This window comes from Hylobates moloch, unplaced genomic scaffold, assembly GCF_009828535.3.
Source record: "Hylobates moloch isolate HMO894 unplaced genomic scaffold, HMol_V3 SCAFFOLD_11, whole genome shotgun sequence".
NCBI lineage: Eukaryota > Metazoa > Chordata > Mammalia > Primates > Hylobatidae > Hylobates > Hylobates moloch.
In genome coordinates, this window is record NW_026652286.1 from 99,644,584 (window position 1) to 99,669,121 (window position 24,538).

Genomic DNA, 24,538 nt, shown 5'->3' on the forward strand with positions numbered 1-24,538 from the left:
CCAGTGTTACTCTGAAGCTGTCATTGCTCCCAGCATTGCCAAGGGTGACAGGTGGACTGTCACACTGCACCAGAGCCGTCACCTGTGACATTTGCAGGTGACTGACAGAAATGGGCACTGACATGCGTTAAAGAACAGAAGGACCCGATGGTTTCCTGTCGAAGCTGAGCAGTGGGTGGCTTGGCAGAGGATGTTTCTCTTGGCGTTGTCTCTGGTGACCCAAAGGGCATTCAAAGCCTTCCAGAAAGGAACAACTTCCTGCAGGGCACGTCCACACTTCACTTAGTCAGGTTCTTCTTCTGCCTCCTGCCAGGGGCCCTCTCAGCATCTCCGCATGTGCTGATGTTACAAGCACTGCTGGCTTCTCCTCTCATTACCCCTCATTCCATTCCAATATTTCCACACTTATTCACAGCCTTCTATGTGCCCAATAGTGTGCTAGACACCAGGGGTGATAAAAGACTTGGATTTTAATAAACCAATTAAGAGAAGCAAAGTCCCTGCCTTTGCTTCCTTCCTTTTTTTTTTATTATTATTATTATTTGTCAGAACAGCCACAAAAGGAGCTACTCAAGCATTATGTCCTTAATTACTCTTCAGCCCAAAAGCCTGGCCTGTTATTTCCTCTGGAAACTTTGTGCCCCGAGGTAAAGCTGAATGCCAGAAAGACAAAAAAACTGACTCAGAAAGAGCCTGGAATAAAAAAAATTGAGCTACAATGCTGCATCCTTGTTCGAAGGCCAGACCTGGGATTTGGTTCCATGATTTTCATAGGAAACTCCCTAAAATCCTTTTCCAGGCCTAGAGACTGGGGATTGCCACAAATTATAAGACTATGACCTGTCTTATGACACCATAGCTTAGGATACTCTCCTGCATTTTTTAGTGTTGATGTGGAACAGGTGGATGTACCAGCATCTTGAGGAGCATCAAGGCACATGAATAAGTGAACCAGACTGAAAATGACTTTAGTCAAGCAAAGTAACCTCTCTGGGGGTATGACAGCAATAATGCCCACTTCTCATTACTTCTGCTGATGAAATGAGGTAGTGCTTGTGAAAGCCACTCTGCAACTTATGAAGCTTTATACAAATGCTAGTTATCATCACCATCATCATCATAAGAACATAATTACTGCCACGACTAACAACACCCTCGACAACCAAAAGAATTTTCCAGGCACCTACAAGAAAATTTGCTGGCAAAGAGCAAATAGAATGCATCACCTACCCCCTAGAAATGTGTCATCCAAAATAAATAGATTGTTGCTAAGAGATAATATTCAGAGAATCTTACAGTTGGAGAGATTTTAGACGTCATCTAGTCTACTCTCTAACCCATTTCTTAGGAATTGACTCCTACATTCCTGATGGCCTGAATTCCACTGTGAGTCAGAACACTCTCAGCAATGAGAGACTGTTCAGTGGGCCAGCCTTAGACATGAGACTTTCATATCCGCAGTCATGGAAATAACACTGTCTATTTCTTGCTGAACAATCGGGGTTTTGCTTCACCATTGAGCTTGTCCTGCTAGCCTCCACCAGTTCCTGAAGAGAACAGAGACCAAAGTGTGGAACATACAGGTAGATCTGATGACATTCTCTACTCTTAAATGAAAGGGTACCCAGTGCCAGAGCCTTGTAAAACATTTCCAACATCTTCTGAGTAGAATCATTTAACTTGTAACCTTGGTTTCCCTAAAGCCAGTATAACTTAGCTTCCTCTTGAGAACAAGAAAGACATCATCAGCAAAATGTCCCTAGGTTTTTGTGCTTACCTGCTCCAGTGCTGTTTCCCCTTCTGGTTAGCACTCATCTTCAATGTTAGGCTGCCTGCGTCTCTGACTAGCCAAGGGGACCCACAAACTGGCAAATCCCATTCCTCAATGCACCCTGTCTGCTCAAGTCCAGTGTGCAGCCAGCAGTCCTGCCTCTGTGTGTTTCCATGATCTTTTTTCTTCTCTTCCACATTCTTTAGCTAACACATCACTCTGGCATTCATCTACCCACCATCCTTCTGTGCCTCCTCTCTGGAATGTGGACTAACCATTAAGGTCAATTCCCCCCATACTTATTCTCTTGCTCACTTCATCCATCAGCTAGAAAGAAAGATTAAAAAGTATATTTCCATTCAAGTTTACATTTTTAGCCCCATGTGAAACACAAAAATACAAAGAAGTAAAAATAACATGTTGATCCCTAAACCCATGATGTAGAGAGGACCACAAACCCATAGGCTACTAGCAATGTTTCTCAGGTATTTACTTAATTCTCTCAATCCATCCTCAAAAGATGTATAATGGTACCCATGGCCATTCACAAGTTGACTCTTCCCTTCCCAAGCTTCCTCTCCCACTTCCCTAACACAGTAGCACTCTAGCCATCATACTGCCCATGGCTTCTGAACATATCACATTCTGTTCTGCCTTCGTGTATTTGCATACACTGTAAGGTATGTAAGAGACTGGAAATCACTTTTCATGCTTCATTTAGAGAACTCTTGAGCATCCTATAATATCAAGCATGATGTCATCTCCTCTGTGCAACCTTTTCTGATGCCTTTGCTGATCCACCTGTTTTCAGAACACTCTGACAGCTCCGAACCCATCATATTGTAACCTTAATCAAAGTGTCTGCTCCCCAACCAGAGTAAGAGCTCTGGGGCAGAAACATGGTCTTCATTATCTTTGCATCAAAAGCCCCAGCACAGTGCCTATAGCATAGGAGGCCCACAGTGAGTGCTGGCTGAGTGGCCAAGGGCTGAGCCTTAGTGTCATAAAGTGGTATTTGATCGCAAAGGAAGGAGCAGTATATTTCACCCACTGAGACACTAGGCTATGTGGAGCCCCTGGGGGAAAATGTGGAATAGTGACAGTGATGTTTGTTTGTTATTGCTGTAACTCTTGGCCTCAGATTTCAAATTCCAGTTGTCCAGGCATGAGTTAAAAAGAATCTGAACTTGCAACAACCATCCAGTGAATAAAGGCCAAGTGAGCAGACCATCTATATAATTCAGCATGATATGCGCACATCTTTTCTGATACTGACATACATAGGCCATCCATTGCAGTTTTAGTTTCAATTATCAAAAAAAAAAAAATCAGCCTCAGATAAATCTACTTTGCTTTGCCTATGAAGACAGGCAAAGAGTAGAGTGAGAATGTAGCTCCCATTTGAGGAAAGTGGCTAATTCGTTACCAGTTCTGGAGATATCACACTGATTTAATATTAAGTGGTGTGTGCATGTGTGTGTGTGTCTATGTGTTCAGTAGGGTCAGGAGGGCATGGGAAGGCTTCCAGATGCCAGGAAAAACCTGTCCAGGGGATGCAGGCAGGTGTCTATGTTTGGCTGCTCCCTTTGCAGTTATTTCCAAGGAGAAGAAGGATGACTTCCTCTTTCTACCCTTCATGCCCCAACAGAACAGCGCCACACAGAGCAGATTCATCTATGCTGGCCACTATTTCCATGGCTTTAACTTGTTACCAAGTATGCCAAAGAATAGCTGACATTTATTTAATGTTCATAGTGGTGTTGACTGTGTACTCACTGAAACATTGTATGCTTACGGAAGACATTTGTTTCCAAGCAGCTTATGCTAAATTGCAGTGATATAAAGGAAACACTTATCCAATATTGACATTTACCAACTTCTAGAAGTGTACAGCCAGAATACTCATTTTTACCACTGGGAGAGGAGAAAAAGAATTAAAAAGCATAATGATCCTAGTTCCTTCAGTGGGTTAGGAGCTATGAGTGAATGAAAGTTAACATGCAGTAGGGGGAGGTTCAATGGGGGAGAAGATCCCCCACCCTCTTGTGACCCTGGCTCTATGGCACCGTGTGCTTTCTGAGAGGACTGAAGCCCTTCCATGCTTCATAATAAAGCTTTGGCAGAAGGCAGGACATAGCATCCCTTCCCCGACCATGAGAGAAGTATTCTGATGATCTATAAGCTATCTATATCCTTACTTGACATGCACTTCTAACTGGGTAAATTATGACTTTCTCTTGGGAAAAGAAAATGACATGCAGTGACGTATGGAACAGTACTGTGTCTCGATGCAGTCGATTCTCACATCATTCCTCTAACCGGAAATAAAATCCCACTCTACTTGGAATACAGGATGAAGCGATTACAACCTGGGCGCAATATACTGGCTGGCTTTGCTGCTCACTCCCTTATGAATAGCTGTGATGGGATATGAAATCCAAGGGAACAGTTAGCCCCCAGAGCAGCTGCTCCCACCGACCCTGCTCCGAGAGTGCTGGGATGTCTGCTGGCCTTGAGGCAAGACTGGAGCTCCAATCACTCTGCTGCAAGCACCGCCATTAAAGTCAAGATCACTGTGGTGGGGGGAGTTCAAGTGTGCATTCCAGCATGCTCATGATCTTACGGACCTTCTCCACTGATGAATTAGAACACCCCTCTTCCCAGGCACAAGATGAGTTCAGTGCCTGTTTCTTGATGGACCCCAATAAAAAACGCCTGCACTGTTTTTTCACCTAAGGTCATCTCAGCAACTTACAAGGATAAGGATTGTAGCTGCAAAATAATGCCTATGCCCCTCTAGCCCCCTTAGCATCCTCCATCTATATTGAGACCAGAAAACCAGTGCTTTTGGCCCTCCTCCACGCTCCTCCATTATGGGCAATTTTCTTTTCCTCATCCATGTTTCCAAAACAGTTTATCTTTTTATCTCCTTGGAAGAAAAGTATTCTGTAAATCAAAGGTATCATTAGTATTGTTATTATTTTGCTATTGAAATCTCTTCAATTCGCTCTGGATTATTCATGTGCTTTTTTGGGTCTGCAATATAATGCTGCCTAAGTCACCCCCACTGGGCTGAACAAAAAAGAAAAATTGCATCTTCAGGCCTAATCTCCTGCTCCACCCCATCTCCTGCTGGCCCTGGCTTCCACCAACACAGGCACACACCAGGCAGGGCTGCTCCTTGGTACCATGCCTGGCTTGCTGCTGCTGTTCCAAGCCAAATCCTCCTCTGTACACCCAAGAGGGGGACCCCATGGTATCCTCTTGGAGCAATGTGAAGGCCTTGACCCCACCCCACCCGTCCTCCCCCTAGGGAGTTTCTTTTCCATCCTCAATAGGTCTGGCTGGCAACTGAGGACTCCCTACTGGGACACAGACACGCAACCACTCCCATTTCCAACAGACATGCCCCAGTTCCCCCACCCGAAGATTTGTTAAAGAAGTGTTCCCACACCCTTGGCAGCTGTGCATTGGCCTTCTGGCACAAAAGAACTGATTCTTCTTCCTCTAGACAAGACGTCATCTCACTTGGGGTTCTGGTAGGAGGGAGAAACACACATTACTTCCCTCATCTTTTGTTTTATGACATTTCTGAGTGAGTGTGTTTCCAAAGTTGCTGTTCACTCCCCACTTTGTTTGCTGATTCCTTCTCTGCCTGTACCCCCTATGATCCCTCCATTCTTTAGGCCACCTCTGATGTGTTCAGGCTCTCTTCCGATGCCTTCCCAACCTTGCCCCTCCCAAGGGAACTCCTTGCTAGTTCAAGCCTCTTGAAGTGCCTCCTCCTTTTCCATGCTTCTTGTCATCTCCATGGCTCCCTTCACCCTGGCTGGCTCCCTCCGCTCACTCTGTTTTACCCTTCTGTCTACTAGATGCCTTTCTATTCCCTAGGAGATTCAGATCACCATGACCCTCTGCCCTCTGACAGCCGCTGACAGCCCCTTTTGGTGTTTCCAGCCAGGCAGGAGAGCAAGTGGGCTGCTTAGATTCTTCCCAATAGGGAGATGGTACCTCAAATGCATGCTTAGCTCAGGGATGCCATTAACAGGTAAATGCAAGTTTTCACTTTTACCCCAATACACTACAGTGCGCATGCAAAGCCAAAAGATCTGGGTTCAGCAGAATTAGAACCTTCAGAATCGCAGAATCACAAGGCAGGACAGGGCGCTCTAGGAATGCCAGAGCAAAATGCCAGAGAGTGGGGAAGAGACCACCTTTCTTAAGAGCGAGTGTCTGGAGTAGAAGGCGCCAAGTTCTTGCCACTGTGGCTCCCCTGTCTGTCTCCCCTGTCTCCGAAGTGGAGATCAGAGATCACCCTGGAGGCAGGGAGTCATCAGTCCTCTAGGACCTTATTCCCTCCAAGCTACCTAAGCTGTGCATGTGCAGGCTGGATGGGATGGGGCTTGAAGCTTAAGGAGGGCATGGAAGGAAATAGTTGTAGGTGAAATGAAATGATAAGGAGGAAAAAATATAGCAAGTTCTACGTTTATGGATGACAAGAGAATCGATTATTTTTTCACCCGGGGCAGAACATGCCTATTCTCAGCAGGAGGCAAATTGTGCTGTGACATTATCCCTCTCTGAACAAAGCATGACCGTCCTGACAGCTGAGGGAAGAGGCATCCCCAGCAAGGGAGAAGCCCACAAGCAGTACACACTGGCAGCTCTCCATTCCCTTGTTGGGAGCCAGGCCTGGGGACGCTGGCAGGGGTGGAATCGGGAGGAATGTTATTTAGCCTTACTACTGCCACCTTAAGAAAGATAAAGAAATACTTGATCTCAATCTACATGAAAAGCCCAAACTTTCAAAGAATAGGGACCCACCATATTACTGATATTAATTATACATTGATTTCTGTTCTCTGTCTCTCTGAAGGGTTATAAAAAAAAGTAAAGGTAAATAAACATTTGACAAATTAGGAAGAAAAGGATGGCTAGAACGGACTTTAAGAGTTTATTTGTATCTTGAGAGCACTGCTTGGAGCACTCTTTCTGCACGGGGACCAAGATACCGGGAGCATGGAGCCTGGGAATCATGTTCGCAGAAACTCCTAAGTGCCATGCAGATTCCCACTGTGAGATGTGTTGGACAGCAGATGGCCATATCATCGGAGTGCCAGATAAGGCGCTAAAAACAACCCTGGACATTTGTTGTCTCTGAGGGAAAGGCCATCCCCTGAGTCTCTTTGCATTTCCTGGGAGAGGCATCCCAGCATGCAGGAGGTAGGGGTCAAGCAGGTGGCTGTGTGAGGGTGCCAGGTGGGGGTGTAACCTCAGGCCTCATTCCGGGGGATCACAGTGGAAGCCATTTAGAGCCATGTGGGCTAGACCTCCCAGGACCTGTTAGACATGGACACGTTCTATCCAATAAGTTGATGAATGCATGACACTGGGTAGGGGTGGGGCACAGTATATGAGCTAAGCATATATGTGAAGATGGTCAAATAGAATCCTCTGGGGAATTCATCATGCTCAAAACAACATCCACATAAACAAATTTCCACAGATCAAGGCAAAAGATAACCATATCACATTGCAGCGAAGTCCATAAAACGCCTTCCCACTTGATGGCTCGACCCCTTAATTCCCGTAGTCGGACACTGTCTATTCAAGAAGCACAATATGTACAGGGATGCAGGGTATCTGACCAGCCATGTCCACTTGGGTCTCCTAATCTTGGTTTAGACCTGTTTTCCAGCCTCTGGACCAGGTATCTACCATTTGGTAAGGTGGACAGTGACGGCCAAGCTCAGAACACTCCAGGAGCACAAGGCATTAAGAACTGCATGATGTTATGGTTTCTTCCTAGCGCTCTCAGGACTCGGGGTAGATAAAACACAGCATTTAACCTCCACAGGTAAATATTTAAAGATTCACATGAAGCAGTCAAGAAACAGCTCCAGACCAAGAAAGAAATAAGCACAACAGAAGATGTACACTGTAATGATTCAGACAGCCAGGGAGGTACTTTGACACCTATAGCCTTCTTATGCCAATCTACATAAGTATCACAGATCAAGCTTCTAAATACACAAAAGGCTGATTAAAGCATACACTGGTCCCATGCAAATGTGAGTTCGTGTGTTTATGGGGGGTTGGTTGGAAGATTCCCTCCTTCTCAGGGGTTCTATATCAAAACTTCCTGAGTGAACTGGTAAGAAGCAAAGAAGAATGAGTGTGTGTGTGTGTGTGTGTGTGTGTGTGCACGCACTCATAAGCAAGCACATACACATCCAAGAAAGAGAGTAATCTTACAAAATGGTAATATAACTGAACCTCTCTCTATACCAGTGTTCTGAGATAGTTCTTATTCATTCAGCCTGAAACTCTGGGGAAGGCAATTTATCTTCCTGCTGCTGTAGGGAGCCCTGGTGAGAAGCACACAACCATATGAATACATGAGTGAGTGAGTGTGTGTGTGTGTGTGTGTATGTGTACACACATTGTCATTATACACAGGCATTAGTATGCACATACAAATATGAAGAAGGAACCCCTTCGGTTTCATCAGGAGGGCCAGAAGCAAAGTTTGAATTGCACAGATGAGGAGAAAATCTGCAGTGACCACAAGTACTGTTGGAAGAGCAGAAGAAGGAAGCCAGGTTTTTGCTTATATTTGGCTTCTCCCCGACAGGGGAGAAACAGAAGACATGCTGTTTGCTTGCAAAGCCAGCCACCCATGGCGGTGCTTTGCTTTCTCGAAAACTTTTACCCTTCATTTAATCAACAGATGGACGTGCTCTGTTGTGGATTTTTTCTGAGAGTCTTGCACCTCTAAGAGCTGTGTTGGCTGGCACAAATGAAGCCTCAGATGGCAGAGGTACATTGGCATTCCAAAAGAGTGGGAAGGAGCCCATGCACTTGCCCCTTCAAACTCAATTCCACAGGTGACTTTTGATGCCTTTGGCTAACTAGGCACTCACATTCCCTCTCCAGAATTTCCCTCTCCTTCCTGCACCACTACCAGCCCCAGGGCTCCCAGTGGCAAGGAGCCTAGAGGTGGCAAAGTTCTTTCTGGAGAGTCCACCTGCTTCTCTGCCCCTGCTAGGCTGCAGAAAGAAAACAATCAGCACCATGGGCGAAATTTCATTTTATACCCTGAATTCAGTGCTGTGCAGGATTCAGAATTCAGCCTAATTTAGGGAACTCGATGACGTTCAATGAAACTCTTTACAAGCTTTTCCCAACCACTGCAAATTACCCCCCACAATACATTCTGTAATTGCAACCCCCTTTTCAACGGTGCAAACCACACACATTCGCTTTTGAATACACTTGTGCAAGTCAGACCCTATTCAAGCCGAAATATCCACCTAAACCAAGCTCTCCCTCCCTGCCGTCTCCTTCCCTGGCCTGGGTCTGAAGGAGAGGAGGTGCCCAGAAGTTCAGAGTGGCATAACCACAGAGATACTACCTAATTAACATACCAGAAGCATAAAGAACTCATCTGCATTGGAGAGTTTGAGCTGGATATTGACAAGTGAGAGGAGAAAGTCATTCCCCTCCCCTTCCATACCCCTTCTTTCCAAAGGAAAATAAACAGTACCATTTTGTTGCATTCGGAAAGGCAAAGAGGCAATGCCAGGGCATCTCAGCCCGGCACCGAGAGACGCATCCATCAGTCCGAGTTCCCGAAGCCTGCCCACATTCCTGCCCACAGCCTCCCGCGCCCTGACAACCCAGCCGACTTTCTTCCAACTCCGGCAGCGCGGGGGTCCTACCTTGACTGAAAAGGAAGAAGCAGACGAAGAGCAGATCGAGCTGGAAAGGTTTCATTCCTTGGCGTAGCGAAGGAAAGCCGGCGGGGTAACTTGGGTGTGCAGTTAGTTTCTCTTCCTTGGCGGCTCTCGGTGCTCAGCCTCCGCCGGTCCTCTCGGGTTCGCGCCTACCATCTGTCCGCCCGTGGGTCCCTCCGGGTGGCTTCGGTCTCTTTGTGCCTCTGGGGATCTGCAGTCGGCCAACGCAAACTGCCTGTTTTTAGCCGCCTCGGGAAGCCGGGATTGTCAGCAATGTCCCCACTCGGAGCGGATCCATTCTCTGGCTCTTGGCATCCCAGGCACACGGCTTCCTCAGGCGGGCTCCTCCCACAGTGAGCGAGCTAGTGACGAGTGACAGAAGGACTCCTTTCACTGAAGCTGAGGCGAGGGGAGAGGGAGGGGAGACAGGTCATAATTAAAGAGGAAACACTCGGAAAAAGGAGATCTATGCAAAACGGACAGTGGGGGAAAAGGCTATGTTCTTTCTTTTCCCTCAATAGGGAAAAATTCAGCTTTTGTCACCATTATTGACCAAAAGGCATCTTGAGCTTGGAGCGGAGCTGTGACTTTTTGTCCACACGATGTCCTGTTTAACAGTGAAGTTAAGGATGACTATACGTATGCATGTGCACAAAAACATGCATGCCCTGCCTTTGCACAGGAACTGGAAACTGGGCTGAAAGGGAACTAGGAAGGGGGGGTGTGCATCTTTCCCTCGGAAGGACTTGGCCAATGTGTGCAGCGGGAGGCTCGGAGTTGGAGGAGAGATAAGCATGCTTTGCATTTCTGAGAGTTTCCTGTGGGTGGGTGGGTGGGTGGGGGGGTAGGTAATAAACCCTGAACATTTGGATCTTAGTTTGCTTTGCACTCCTCCTGGAAGACAAAATGCAGGAACTAAAGGGAAGGCAAGTAGGTTTGTGACACACACCCATTTATTATCATTATCCTGGTTTGTGCATTTCCTAACGAGGACAGGGGAGCAGCCTGTCTTTGCATTCAGAGCCTCTCCTCTAATGAGCGCTCCATCACTCTGAGCCTGTCTTTTCTCCAAGAGGTGCAGTGAGTCCAATTGCGAAGGAGAGGCCAAGGTCATAGGCACTTGCCTCCTAAGGATCTTCAAGTCTTTTACCTGTCATGAAATTCACACTCCACACTCAAATCCAACTCGATTTCCTCCAGGATATCAACATGAATTTATCTGGGTCTATTTACTTAATAGACATTTAGGCATGCTTGGTATAAGCAGGCCATGGAGGGAAGCCAAATAATAGGCACAGACCATGCCTTCAGAAGCTCATAATCTAGTGTGCAAGCAGAGTATACACACAAGAGGCAAACTCCAGGGACATAACAAAGCAACACAGAAACATATTCAACGTTATGCAGTGTGAGAAGGAGAGGTAAAGAGAGAGGAGAGGAAAATGAAAGACGCTCCCCTGACATGTGCCATTCAGCATTCAATTCTAAAATCAGTCATTACTGTCTTCAGTCCCTGGACCATGGGGAGGTCTTTTGGGAAACTCTTAGCCTTTCCTCCTTCAGTAGCACGCCTTTTGAGGACTCTGCTGACTACAAGGCACATTCCAACTCCAAGTTCCCATGCGGATGTTAACTTTAAAAAATTATCCCTTGGTATTTGTGAACAAGAAAGAAGGAAGCAGGGGCATATAGAAGTGTGTTAGTAGGAGCTGACACCTGGTAGATGACACCAAAGATCTACAAATCAGTAGATGTCTGCTTTGTACTTTTCTATCCTTAACTTAATAGCTTATTTAACTGCATCCCTTAGAGGCTGTTAAACATATCAAAGGGAAATTTGTAAGCAAACTTTGGGAGGAGAAACGGAAATGTTGAGCAACAGAAACTAAAAGGACACAAAAGGGGCAACCTATTAGCTAAATTAACAAACAAGTTACTGAAGCAGTGTCAGCTCAGCCTGACTCCATTAGCCTGGTATAACAGATCATGCAATAAGTGGAAGAGGCAAATCAGAAACACACACAGGAGATGAAAAATAATTTTAAATAACATATGCCAAATAACACATTAAGACTGAAAATAACGCTATGTATAGCGCCGTCACCTTAGTAGTAGCTTTCCATTAAGCCTATGGGGTTGTTGGAGAGAAATTTCAGGTGTCTGCGTGCCATTCTTGCAGTGAATAAGACAAATACTAGAATGCAGATTCTCTATCAAAGGTAGCAACATTTGATGTTTTAACTAAAGATTTATCCTTTAAGCTGTTGTTTAATTTTGAGTGCTAATTCCTCAATGGCGCAGGGCCCAGATTTGCTTAATTCAGCCCCCGAGGGAACTATTACAAAACCAGGGTCACAAGGCTAGTGAAGTGTGTAATACGCAATAATCAGGCACACGTACAGGCGTGTGCACCTCACACTCGCACTGACTCTTGGAAAGAAGAGGGGGGCCTGGGAGATCCAGGTTGGAAGGATCTTGTTTCGCTCTCCCATTGGTCCCCAACACTGGCCCCATGGCCCCCTTACTGGCTCCAGGCATCCCCCTCACCCCCACCCCCCAGCCAGCTGGGCCTGTTACCCTCTCCACTCCCCTCTACTCCCTCTTAAGTGATGAGCTGCCCGCCTCTAAAAGGACTAGGAGGCGTATCAAGCCTGAGTGCCGGAAAACCCACGGCAATCTTCAGCAGCCACCACGTGGGGCAGAGAACGCGAGCAGTACCTGCAGGACCCACAGCCGGTCGGGCTCTGGCGCCAGCCCCGACGGCGGCCCCGCCATCTCCGCCCGGCTGCCCGCGGCCTCACCTCCTCTGGGGGCTCGGTTAGCCTCCTGGCGCTGCAAGGCGGCCTGCGCGCGGTTCGCTCCCGGGGAGGGAGGAGGAGGGAGGCGGCGAGGAGCCGACGGCTCCACCTGATGGAGAAGCGCGGAGAGTCCCTAGACCTCGGAGTGCGCTGCAAGCGGGGAGAGGAGAGACCGCCGCCCCCGCTGGAAGCCTTCGCGTCTGGGGGGCGGCGCGCGGGGGAAGGGGTCTCTGGACAGTCGGTGGAGGCGGCAGCCCTAAAGAGACAGCCGAAAGCCAGCAACTTGGAAAACCGCCCGAATTCTGGTTTTCTGCACATCCAGGCTGGCTCCAGGTCTCTTGTGCCCACCGTGCAAGCCGGTGGGATGCCAGCAGGTGGCATCCTCTCCAGCGTTTCTTCGCCAGGCGTGGAGCCCGGAGGCCGAATACATCAGTCCCCAGCCCCCTCCCCAAGCCTCCAGTGCCAAGTGCTGGGTCCTGTGAGCCCCTGGCCCCGCCCCCCACCTCCGCCAGCGGGGCGGGCCGGAACTGGGTAGCCCAGACCTGCGCTGAGGCGGGAGCCCACAGAGGATGCCGGCCGGCCCCAGGTTCTGCTGCTGGCTGGCCAACAAGTGACAGGAGGTCAAGGCTCCCCCGGACAGTTTCCAAGACCTGCTCTCCTGCTCTTCCAAGCCTTGCTGCCTGTTGCCCCCAGGCTTTTCTGAGATCTGGGACGAAGAGAGTGATGTGCAAGTTCTGGGTCTCGGTGCAGGAGTGAGGGGTGCGGCTGTCGAGTGCTCGGAGCAGGCTGGCGTTCGGGCACACTGCAGACCTCAGCTCACCGCCACTCTCCTGACCTTCCTCGTGGCTGTCAGCCCAATGTCTAACATGTGTTATTCCCTCAGTTTGTCCAAAGACCTGTTTTGGATCCTTAAAGACACGTGGAATGACTATGATCATTCCTGTTCCTGGAAAGTTTGTCCTCTAGTTGGAAAGAGGTATATACAGGTGCGTATGTGAGAAAATATTATAAAACATCTCACTGACATTTTAATAAGAGAAATTGCCCTGGATGGCATCGGTCTGGGCCCTTCCTTTCCATTAGAGATGCATCCTTCTAGGTTAGCTTGCTTGGGGCCCTGCGGGAAAGCTGCAGGCTGAGGCAACAGTCCAGGGCCCCCACCTAGGCCCAGTGTCCCCACTGTCCTATCCTTCTCCATCTCCCCCACTGCCATGCTGGCCGGGCTCCCAGCCACAGCTATTCTGTGTTCATGAGACACCATTATCACCAAGGAGAGGGAGCAGCTCTTTTAAGAGATGGACTGTCATTATGTACAGAGAATTTCCTGTTTAATGCCTCTTCACAGTATTTGTTGCAGAGATACATTAGAAACCACATTCCCTTTTTGTTTTTCATATATCCTGCCAGTACTGGTTAAACCTCTTTTGTCCAGGGATTTAACACATTTCGAACCGCCTCCTACTGGGAGTTCAGGGTAACCTGACTCTCCAGTCGTAGGTAAGTTAATAAGGACTCCAAGCTACATACACTTCCAGAGACCAGATGGTCATCAGAGGTCCTCGCTAGGTGGCAGCCTTTATGACCTGGGCAGTCACAGTCTTCTAGCCTATTTCTTTTTCATTTATCTGAACCAGATTTCTTGCTTACTTCTGTGTAGGTGGATTATGAGACCTTAACCCCTGTTCCCTGCAGTTGGTCTTTCCATTGTAGAGGGAAAGGGCTCAGAGAACCAGATATTCAACTTTCAGAAGCATCCCCTGAAGGGTAGGTTGTCTGCCCCCCTGATTCATTGAGGATTAGGCCTCATGGAGGGAGTCTGCTGAGCCTTTTGATGTGGCGCTGGCCTGGCCACTGCTAACCAGTGTAGCCCCTTAACGAACCTGGGCACACCTTTCTTCATCTATTAAATGACTGGTTAAGCCAGTGGATCTTCAGGATTCTTCAGAATCCTAAAGTCCCACTGTCTTCTGTTCCAGAGACCACACCTTTCATCATGGAGACAAATGGAAGTGCTCTTTAATGCCATCAGTGTTAGGGCAGATTATTTTGAGTGGTGGGTCGCCATCCCCAAGAAAACAAGTGAGCAAGTGACAACCCTGAGATCTGCGTGGGCCTCTCCGCTGTCATTGTTTCTGACTTTTCCTCAAACTGCTTCGTGTTCATTCTACTCAGTCTGAGCACCCTCAGTTTTTCCCCAACTTACTGAACTCGTGTCTTTCCCTTATCTCCTTGTTTTCCCCAGAACCAGACCCCACATCCAGCCTTGGTTCTGGGTTGCAGAACAGACTTCCTTCAACGTACATCTACAACCATGTTGGATGCAAAATGCAAACATCTTATTAAAGTAAGGGAGTGGTGATGCCAGAGGGGCTAACTGGAAAAGACTTCGTTTAAAGGGAGCGAGGACAAGGATGCCTTGTACTTCGTCTGTCTTAATGTCAATCACAATTTACTGTAAAAAATTGTCTAATCCTGTATTTTCTCCGGTACCCTGGCAGCACCATGAAGGTGGGGACAGTGCCCCTCTAGTTCACAGCTGTGTCCGCAGCTCTTACCCAGGTAGGCAGTAGGCTCTCACTACATACTGCGGAATGAATGGTGAAGTTTTACCTAGTGCCCCACATTCTATTTCCTGTTTTCTGAATCCAATTTAACTTATTCTTCCCTCTGTTATTAAACCATTGTCAAACATCTGGCATGTGCCTGCCACTGCTCTGGCTGTATTTTATGAGGATGGGTAATGAATTGAGCCTATATATAGTTTGGAAAATGTGGAACACACTTTAAGAGGCATGGCACTAAAGAAATGAAAGATATTTTTATCTCTTCAGCATCATTCTGCACAAGGATACAATTCTCCAGCAGCACTGTTGAAGAACAACAGACCTGTTTAGCCTTGACATGCTCATGCATGCAGGGCACTGGATACTCAATTCACATGGGAGCTGCATTATATATCTCAGCAAAGACCTGAAGAGTGTGTAATTTACAGGGAAGAAAAGATATAAGAAATATTATGAAAGGAGATGGCAGTGCTCCATGCCTTGTGTCATTGCTGGCTGGGTGTGTAGGCCAGGACCTTCCAAAAAGCTCTGGGGATGGCACCAAAGGCAAGCTTCAGCTTCCCTCTTCAGGGTTTGAAACAGGTCGTGTGTCATTTTGGAATATGCCATGTGCTCTTTTTGTGTATATGAATAGGCTAATTATGTGGAAATTATTGGAAGACAAAGTGAAATTCCAGTTACATGACTCATTTGTGATATTCAAAGTCTTAGAAATTATACTGCATTTATCCTTTTCCTCCATTCTTCTTTTTCATGCCTCTCCCCTGAGCCATCCCCCATATCCCCCACCTATATTATAAATTAGTAAACTTTTATAGCAGCCAAGGGAGTGAAAGATCTCACTCAAAGTTCCTTTAGGCTTTCTTCTTAGATGACAAGTTTTACTTTTTGTTTATTACACCTAGTATTCCTTTTTCCTTCCCATCTTTATGTAATAAAATTATATATATTAGCATATTGAAGTTACATATGTAATAAAGTTATATAAGTTCACATAAATACAAAACTTTACATACACACCCAAAAAACTTTTCTGTTACCATGCTAGCAATCAATGTGCCTCCTACCCAAATATTCCAAATTACTCAGCGCTAGACCAGATTTTCATCATCTCTGTCTGAACTTACAGCATCCTCAACTCACCGCCTAGTCTACAGACTAACAAAGACCCTCTCCACTGCCTAACCTACTGTTCTACCACATAAGTGCATTTCAAATGCAGTTCTGTAATATCATCCTCTTGCTTAAAAATGTGGATGGTTGCTGCCCTGATCTGCTCATACTGCCTAACAAAATATCATAGGCTGATGGCTTAAATAACAGAAATTCATTTTCTCACAGTTCTGGAGGCTGGGAGTCTAAGATCAGGATGCCATCATGGCCGACTTTTAGTGAGGGTTCTCTTCCTGGCTTGTGGATGGCCACCTTCTCTCTGTGTCCTCACATGGCCTGTCCTTAAATGTGAGACATCTCTCAGTCCTCCTCTTCTCATAATGACACCAGTCCTATTGGATTAGGACCCAACCATATGACCACATTTAACCTTAATCACCTCCTAAAAGCCCTAGTTCCAAATACAGTCACATCAGAGGTTAGGGCTTTAACCTATAACTTTTAGGAGGATACAATTCAGTTCATAGTAGTCACCAAGATAGAGCATAAACTTGTTATCATGATATATAGGGAGTGTCAAAGCAACACAGCTTTCCTGTCCTATTGCCAGCTCCCTCCTTCACAGCCTGAACCTCAGTCTTGCCAAATTCCTCTTTATTGATTAGAGACAGCAGACACTGTTACTCTTCTATACCTTTCTTATACTTGTTTCCTCATCCTGGTGTGTCTTTCTCCCTTCGTGTCCTTTTGCCTAATAAATAGGTATTCATTGCTCAAGAATCAGCTGGAATGTCATCCATGAGAAGTTCACTTCACCTCTTCCTCCCCTCAGTCAAAAATGAATAGCTTATTCACCTAGGTTTCCACAGTATTCTTATAAACTCTTATTATAGAACTGTCAATATGCTAACTATTTATTTACATGTTACCTTCCAAACTAGATATGAGATTTTTAAGGCCAAGGACCATCTTTTGGAATTTATTTTTGCCTGTTTCAGAGTATATATGGCCCAATGCCTGGCATATAGTAATCGCTTGCTAATGGTGTTTAAATAAAGAAAAATGCAGCAGAAACTCCTGATGTCCTTCCTGTGACCATCCAGTCCCAAGCTTGAACTTTTCTTTCTTCATCATCTGATGCCTTTAGATCAAACTAGATCTAGGAAATTTCATATCCGTCTTCTGGATATGCAGCTGAAGGACTGGAGAGAAAGATTTCTGACTATACATTTTGAACCTGACCCACGTTCAGGCAAATGTGGGTAGTGGTGCCATCGATGTGTATAAATCACAAGATTTGTACAACAGCCTAACTCTACCTCTTGCATTAAAACAACAACAACAACGGCAACAACAAAAAAACAAGAAACCCGGCTTATTCATATTTCTTAACAGCACAATCCCAAATCGGTTGAGAAGTTATCACACTCTATAACAATTATGCAGACATAGGTTCAAAGTAAATGAGGAAAGCCAACATTAATTTTTTCCACACTCAGTCCAATTTGAATTGAGTTGACGGTTCAGTGTTTTTCTGAGGTCTGCGTCTCTTCTTTGTCTTCTTCAGCTGCTCTCTGCCTGAGACTGGGAGCAGGCAGAGGCAGAGACTCCTCCTTCATCTTGTTTTGTTGTGCTAGCTCTTACTGGCACAACAAAATTGTTTTTTTTTATTGTATAAAAATAGAGGATATAGAATACAGTGGCTCCCAAAAGGGGTCCCTGGGCCAGCGGCATCACATCCCCTGAGAATTGCAAATTTTTAGGCACCACCTGGGACCTCCTGAATCAAAACCTCTGAGGTAGGGCCCAGATAATTGTTTTCTAACAAAACTCCTAGATAATTCTGATGCATATTACAGTTGAGAATCACTGTTATTAGAACCACCATGGGCCATCACTTGACCCCAGCAATAACCAAGCTATGGCAAATACTATTCTATCTTCCCTGCTTCCTTCTATCTCACTGGATTATTCTGAAGCAAACTCAGATATCATATCCTTTCATTCATAAGTATTTCCACATGTGATAAGGGCTTTAATATGGATGGAAATAATACTTCATAGTATACGGTTGTTAGATATCTGATTTATCCTTAGACCATTCATCCTTAGAATACTCAACAGGCTTAATATCGTAGTTTTGGGTCAAAAGAGACAATTCAACTGGATAATAGTGAAAAAGGACCTCTTTTTTGGAGGATTAAGGTTTACTATTTTAAAAAGGGTGAGTTTGATCATTATTAAAAGATGAATCTGACAGTCTTAGTCTGTTCAGGCTGCTACAATGGAATATCATGGACTGGGTGGCTTAAACAACAGAAGTTTATTTCTTAGTGTGCTGGAGGCTGGAAGTCCGAGATCAATGTGCCTACAGATCCAATGTCTGGTGAGGGCTTCCTGGTTTGCAAGTGGCCATCTGTATCCTCACGCTGCAGAGAGAAGAGAGAGGAAGCTCTCCTGTCTGTTCTCATAAGGGCACTAATCCTATTTGTAAGGCTCTGCCCTCATGACCTATTTACCTCCCAAAGGCTCCACTTCCTAATACCATCCCATTGGGGTTTAGGATTTCAACACATGCAATGGGGGGAGAACACAAACATCCAGTCCATAACAACGGGGAAGAAAAATGAACCCACAAGAAGCAAGTCCTCAATTGAGACCCTGGCAAAATAATGCATGCCTTCACCTTGAACAAGACTGACTCCTTACCATTTATAAAAGTACTGCACTACCTGCTATGTATAGAGTATGCGATCTGATTGTTTCCCCAGAACTGTGATAGATTCACAATCTTTATCTATACTCTTCTGCCTGATCTTCATTCTGATCCATTTGCATTTGTATAAAAAGTGGTTAGAGGTAAAATGCAACCAATGACCTTGACCTAATCTTACCTGAAGAACCCAGGGGTAAACCCATGACCCTCTTCTCATAAGCTGAGTGTGCAGAGATTACAAGGTAGCCAGTTAGGCTCATCACAGGCCTATGTCATTCCCTGGTCTGCTCATGTCCTATTATACTCCACAAGCACTTACTACACTCTGAGAAACTCAAGAGAATATTTGTTCTCTTCTTCAGATGTCTGTGGCAAAAACTGACACTTGCAAGGAGCATGATTTGATAGCAATATCTGCAAAGTGTCAGAAAGGGGAGGGGATCAATACACTTAATTTACTTGGAATAATTCATTGCCTAACTGGAGTTTTCAGTGAGGGCAGACAAATTCCACACTAAACTAACTCACCCACCTGGATTGGGAGGAGGGCAGCGAATCCATCTTTTGAACGAGATGTAAAGCTGAATTTCCTGCTTTCATTAATGACACCCTTGGTCCTTCCTTTCTTGAGAAGAGGTGTTCATCCAGTCAGCCATGTTTCAAAATGGGGGATGGATGCTACTGACTGACAGCTCCCTTGCTTTTTCCCTGAGCTGATTGCTTTGCAATCTGCCCTGATATTTGGGTATGTTGCTCGCTCAGAGGCTGTCAGTTTGGAGCTACATTCCACCTCAAGAGGAAGGAAAAATGTAGAAAGATTTTCTGTGCTGGAGAGTGATGGTGATTTTTCTTTCCTTTTAAGGCTAAACCAATAGAAAGCCCATTTTTCATGGGATGGGAAGTTAGAAATAATGAAGAACTGCACATGACAGCAAGGGGAATCCTTGGGATGGTTTAGTGAGGCCATCGAGTCCCTTTGTAATAAATATTCCAGAGGCACCTGGATTAAATTGCTCCACAGTGAACTCTCAACTTCCCATCTCACTGATCTGGCCAGTGTGTAAGATGATTTGAACTAGAGTTTTCCATGTGGTAGCAATGAGAGACCATGAGTTCTGAGTTTTTGAGAGAGAATCCATTGGAGTGTTTCTCCCTCATTAAGATACAACCATCTCTGGTAAATGCCTGGCTCAGGCATTGTGTTGACATGGGGCTGGCAGGGGACAGGACCTTGAGATCCCAGTCAAGGCAGCTAAGGAGTTTGGGGAGGAGGCATGTAATTATAAGGCACTTTCAAATAATTATGCTATAACTACCTAATTAAGAAGTGCCACCTTCCACTTTAACTACCTGAAATTCTGAGATCACCCAGCAATGGACCCTCTACTGAGCTTTGGCCTGCTCCCCATGGGAGAGGAAAAGGCACAGTCAGAAAACACTGGGCTCTTGAGGGGGCCAGAAAGGTCACCAGAGAGTAACCTGAAATGTTCAGGAGGTGAATCTCCCTTCTCTTCATTTGTCAAATGTCTTTCCTTTCTGTGACTCATTTGAATTTGAATTATCTACAAAATGAGGGAAAGAATGCTTCTCTCCCTGGCTTGCTTGTCAGTAGGCTGGTAAACAAATCAAAATATAAATCTCTGTGAACATATGTTATCATCTGTTAAAATAGGGAAATTGATCAACAATCATTTGTTGAATTTTTACTTTCTCAAGGCACTGTAGGGGATGTGGAAGGTTCAAGACATAGAGTCCTCTGACTTCAAGTACCTTCCAACGCAGTTGAAGACCCAACACAGAGGCACTGATTGTTGGATTCAGCCAGCCATTTACTGATTCACTCAAACGTTCATGCTGCAAATATTTCTCGAGCACCCACTTTGTGTAAGGCGCTTCATATAGGCACTTGCAACACAGAGATGAAAAAGATACCCATTCTGTCCTCAAGGAATCTGTTATGGTCCGGTGAGCTATAAAGTACAACAGTATAAGCTTTTAAGGGAAACTAAAAGTGATACAGTGACACAGATATTCTGAAAAGGAAGCATTTTCTGTGTTTGGACAGAAGAATTTCACCAAGGGCCTCAGAGCAGAAAGAAACAGGATTCAACTCTGACGTTAGTCCCAGTTAAAGACCCCGATACCCACTGCCCCATGGTTCTCCATTTCATGTTCTATCTTCCAAAACACAAGCATTAAAACCCCATGGGGGAAGCATCATTGTGGTAATAGAGGAGAAGATTAATTCCTAATTTTGATTTCCTTTGAACCATTTTTACTTGACTGAGTCAAACTTGCTATGAAAGATGATTCATTACTATCTATTTTAAATCATGATCAGGAAGCACAATGACACCCCAAAATGACAGAGGATGTGTTTCAAATGAAGAAATCTTAATTTTTAAAACTTTCTTTTTGAATAATTTGGTCCTTCCTTTTAGAACATAAGGGAAAGAATACTTAAAAAATTGTTAAAAAATTCACTACTGGTGATAGAATCCATATATTAATTATGTAAGCAAAAACTAAAAAAGACAATCTCATTTTGAAAAAAATCAATGATTACAAAAGAATACTGGATGTGAATATCGAAAAAAATGTGAATGCCTTCCTTCACTCACCCTCGTTCCAAATCTACACCCAGGGGTAACCACTACCAGCAGTTTGGTGTAGACATTCCTAGTCTTTTGTTATGTATTTGAATTCATACATAAGAAGGAGTTTCTACATGCACATGCATAAACAGAATCATTGTCAGGCTTCTGAGCCCAAGCTAAGCCATCATATCCCCTGTGACCTGCACGTACACACCCAGATGGCCCTTCCTGCCTTAACTGATGACATTCCACCACAAAAGAAGTGAAAATGGCCTGTTCCTGCCTTAACTGATGACATTGTCTTGTGAAATTCCTTCTCCTGGCTCATCCTGGCTCAAAAGCTCCCCTACTGAGCACCTTGTGACCCCCACTCCTGCCTGCCAGAGAACAACACCCCTTTGACTGTAATTTTCCTTTACCTACCCAAATCTTATAAAATGGCCCCACCCCTACATCTCTTCGCTGACTCTCTTTTTGGACTCAGCCCGCCTGCACTCAGGAGATTAAAAGCTTTATTGCTCACACAAACCCTGTTTGGTGGTCTCTTTACACGGACGCACATGAAATTTGGTGCCATGATTTGGATCCTGTGTGACCTCACAGATCCACCTGTGACCTCAGGTCCTCAGACCGACCAGCCCAAGGGACATCTCACCAATTTTAAATTGGGTAAGCGGCCTCTTCTTACTCTCTTCTCCAGCCTCTCTCAGTATCCCTCAACCACTTTCTCCTTTCCACTCTTCAATCTCTCCCTTCTCTTAATTTCAATTCCTTTCATTTTCTGGTAGAGACAAAGGAGACACATTTTATCCATGGGCCCAAAACTCCGGTGCCAGTCACGGACTGGGAAGGCAGCCTTCCCTTGGTATTTAATCATTGCAGGGACGCCTCTCTGATTATTCACCCAGGTTTGAGGTGTCAGACCACGCAGGGATGCCTGCCTTGGTCCTTCACCCTTAGCGGCAAGTCCCGCTTTTCTGGGGAAGGGACAAGTACCCGAACCCCTTCTCTCCATGTCTCTACCCCTTCTCCACCTTTCTGGGGGGGGCAAGAAACCCCTAACCCCTTCTCCTTCACCCTTAGCAGCAAGTCCCACTTTTCTGGGTGAGGGACAAGTACCTCAACCGCTTATATCTCTGCGCCCCGATCCCTTACTTCCATGCTCCAACCTCTTATATCTCTGTGCCCTGATCCCTTATTTCCGCACCCCAACCACTTATATTTCTGTGCCCCGATCCCTTATTTCTGCGCCCCAACCTCTTATATCTCTGCGCCCCGATCCCTTATTTCCATGCCCCAACCTCTTATATCTCTGCACCCCGATCCCTTATTTCCGTGCCCCAACCTCTTATATCTCTGCACCCTAATCCCTTATTTCCATGCCCCGACCTCGTATCTCTGTGCCCCGACCCCTTTCCTGCTTTTCTGGAGGGTGAGAACTCCCGAACCCCTTCCTTTCGTGTCCCTACTCTCTCTTTTCTCTGGGCTTCACTATGGGCAACCTTCCACCCTCAATTCCTCCTTCTTCTCCCTTAGCCTCTGTTCTTAAGAACTTAAAACCTCTTCAACTCTCACCTGACCTAAAATCTAAGCATCTTATGTTCTTCTGCAATGCTGCTTGACCCCAGTACAAACTCGACAGTAGTTCCAAATAGCTGGAAAATGGCACTTTTAATTTTTCCATCCTGCAAGATCTAAATAATTCTTGTCGTAAAATAGGCAAACGGTCTGAGGTGCCTGATGTCCAGGCATTCTTTTACACGTTGGTCCTTCTCTAGTCTCTGTTCCCAAGGCAACTTATCCCAAATCTTCCTTCTTTCCCTCCCACCTGTCCCCTCACTCCCAACCCCAAATGTCGCTGAGTCTTTCGAATCCTCCTTTTCTACAGACCCATCTGACCTCTCCCCTCCTCCCCAGGCTGCTCCTCACCAGGCCGAGCTAGGTCCCAATTCTTCCTCAGCCTCCGCTCCTCCACCCTATAATCCTTTTATCACCTCCCCTCCTCACACCTGGTCCGGCTTACAGTTTCATTCCGTGACTAGCCCTCCTCCACCTGCCCAGCAATTTACTCTTAAAAAGGTGGCTGGAGCTAAAGGCATAGTCAAGGTTAATGCTCCTTTTTCTTTATCCCAAATCAGATAGCGTTTAGGCTCTTTTTCATCAAATATAAAAATCCAGCCCAGTTCATGACTCGTTCGGCAGCAACCCTGAGACACTTTACAGCCCTAGACCCTAAAAGGTCAAAAGGCCGTCTTATTTTCAATATCCATTTTATTACCCAATCTGCTCCCGACATTAAATAAAACTCCAAAAATTAAGTTCCAGCCCTCAAACCCCACAACAGTATTTAATTAGCCTTGCCTTCAAGGGTTACAATAATAGAAAAAAGTTGCAATTCCTTGCCTCCACTGTGAGACAAACCCCAGCCACATCTCCAGCACACAAGAACTTCCAAATGCCTGAACCACAGTGGCCAGGCATTCCTCCAGAACCTCCTCCCCCAGGAGCTTGCTACAAGTGCCAGAAATCTGACCACCAGGCCAAGGAATGCCTGAAGCCCAGAATTCCTCCTAAGCCGTGTCCCATCTGTGTGGGACCCCACTGGAAATCGGACTGTTCAACTCACCTGGCAGCCACTCCCAGAGCCCCTGGAACCCTGGCCCAAGGCTCTCTGACTGACTCCTTCTCGGCTTGGCGGCTGACGACTGATGCTGCCTCATCGCCTCGGAAGCCCCGTAGACCATCACGGACACTGAGCTTCCGGTCTCACAGTGGAGGGTAAGTCCGTCCCCTTCTTAATCAATACGGAGGCTACCCACTCCGCATTACCTTCTTTTCAAGGGCCTGTTTCCCTTGCCTCCATAACTGTTGTGGGTATTGACAGCCAAGCTTCTAAACCTCTTAAAACTCCCCAACTCTGGTGCCAACTTAGACAACACTCTTTTAAGCACTCCTTTTAGTTATCCCCACCTGTCCAGTTCCCTTATTAGGCTGAGACACTTTAACTAAATTATCTGCTTCCCTGACTATTCCTGGATTACAGCTGCATCTCATTGCTGCCCTTCTTCCAAATCCAAAGCCTCCTTTGGTCCTCCTCTTGTATTCCCCACCTTAACCCACAAGTACAAGATACCTCTACTCCCTCCTTGGCGACCGATCATGCACCCCTTACCATCTCATTAAAACCTAATCACCCTTACCCCACTCAATGCCAATATCCCATCCCATAGCATGCTTTGAAAG

At 45.9% G+C, this 24,538-nt stretch overlaps 2 protein-coding genes across 8 annotated transcripts in view; one reads left to right on the forward strand and one right to left on the reverse strand.

Moving 5' to 3' along the window:
• The window catches only part of KIRREL3 (kirre like nephrin family adhesion molecule 3), a 581,063-nt gene extending 568,662 nt beyond the window's left edge, over positions 1 to 12,401 (reverse strand). For 5 of the 7 annotated variants that reach the window (XM_032167866.2, XM_032167865.2, XM_058446270.1 and 2 more), the window contains exons 1-2: positions 12,226 to 12,401; positions 9,493 to 9,906 (exon numbers count right to left, since the gene is read on the reverse strand). In XM_032167866.2, the coding sequence (XP_032023757.1) occupies positions 9,493 to 9,547 (55 nt within the window). In that variant the 5' untranslated portion in view covers positions 9,548 to 9,906; positions 12,226 to 12,401. Of the gene's footprint in view, positions 1 to 9,492; positions 10,116 to 12,225 lie in introns of those variants that run through there. The other 2 variants (XM_058446269.1, XM_058446268.1) reach the window with 2 other exon arrangements.
• Positions 12,402 to 12,417: 16 nt separating this feature from the next.
• On the forward strand, positions 12,418 to 22,486 carry LOC116476232 (putative uncharacterized protein KIRREL3-AS3). Its single transcript, XM_032165909.2, is given in 6 exon segments — positions 12,418 to 12,470; positions 12,472 to 12,508; positions 12,510 to 13,035; positions 13,038 to 13,291; positions 14,548 to 14,649; positions 22,379 to 22,486. Coding segments are annotated over 6 exon segments (1,080 nt in total).
• Positions 22,487 to 24,538: the final 2,052 nt, after the last annotated feature.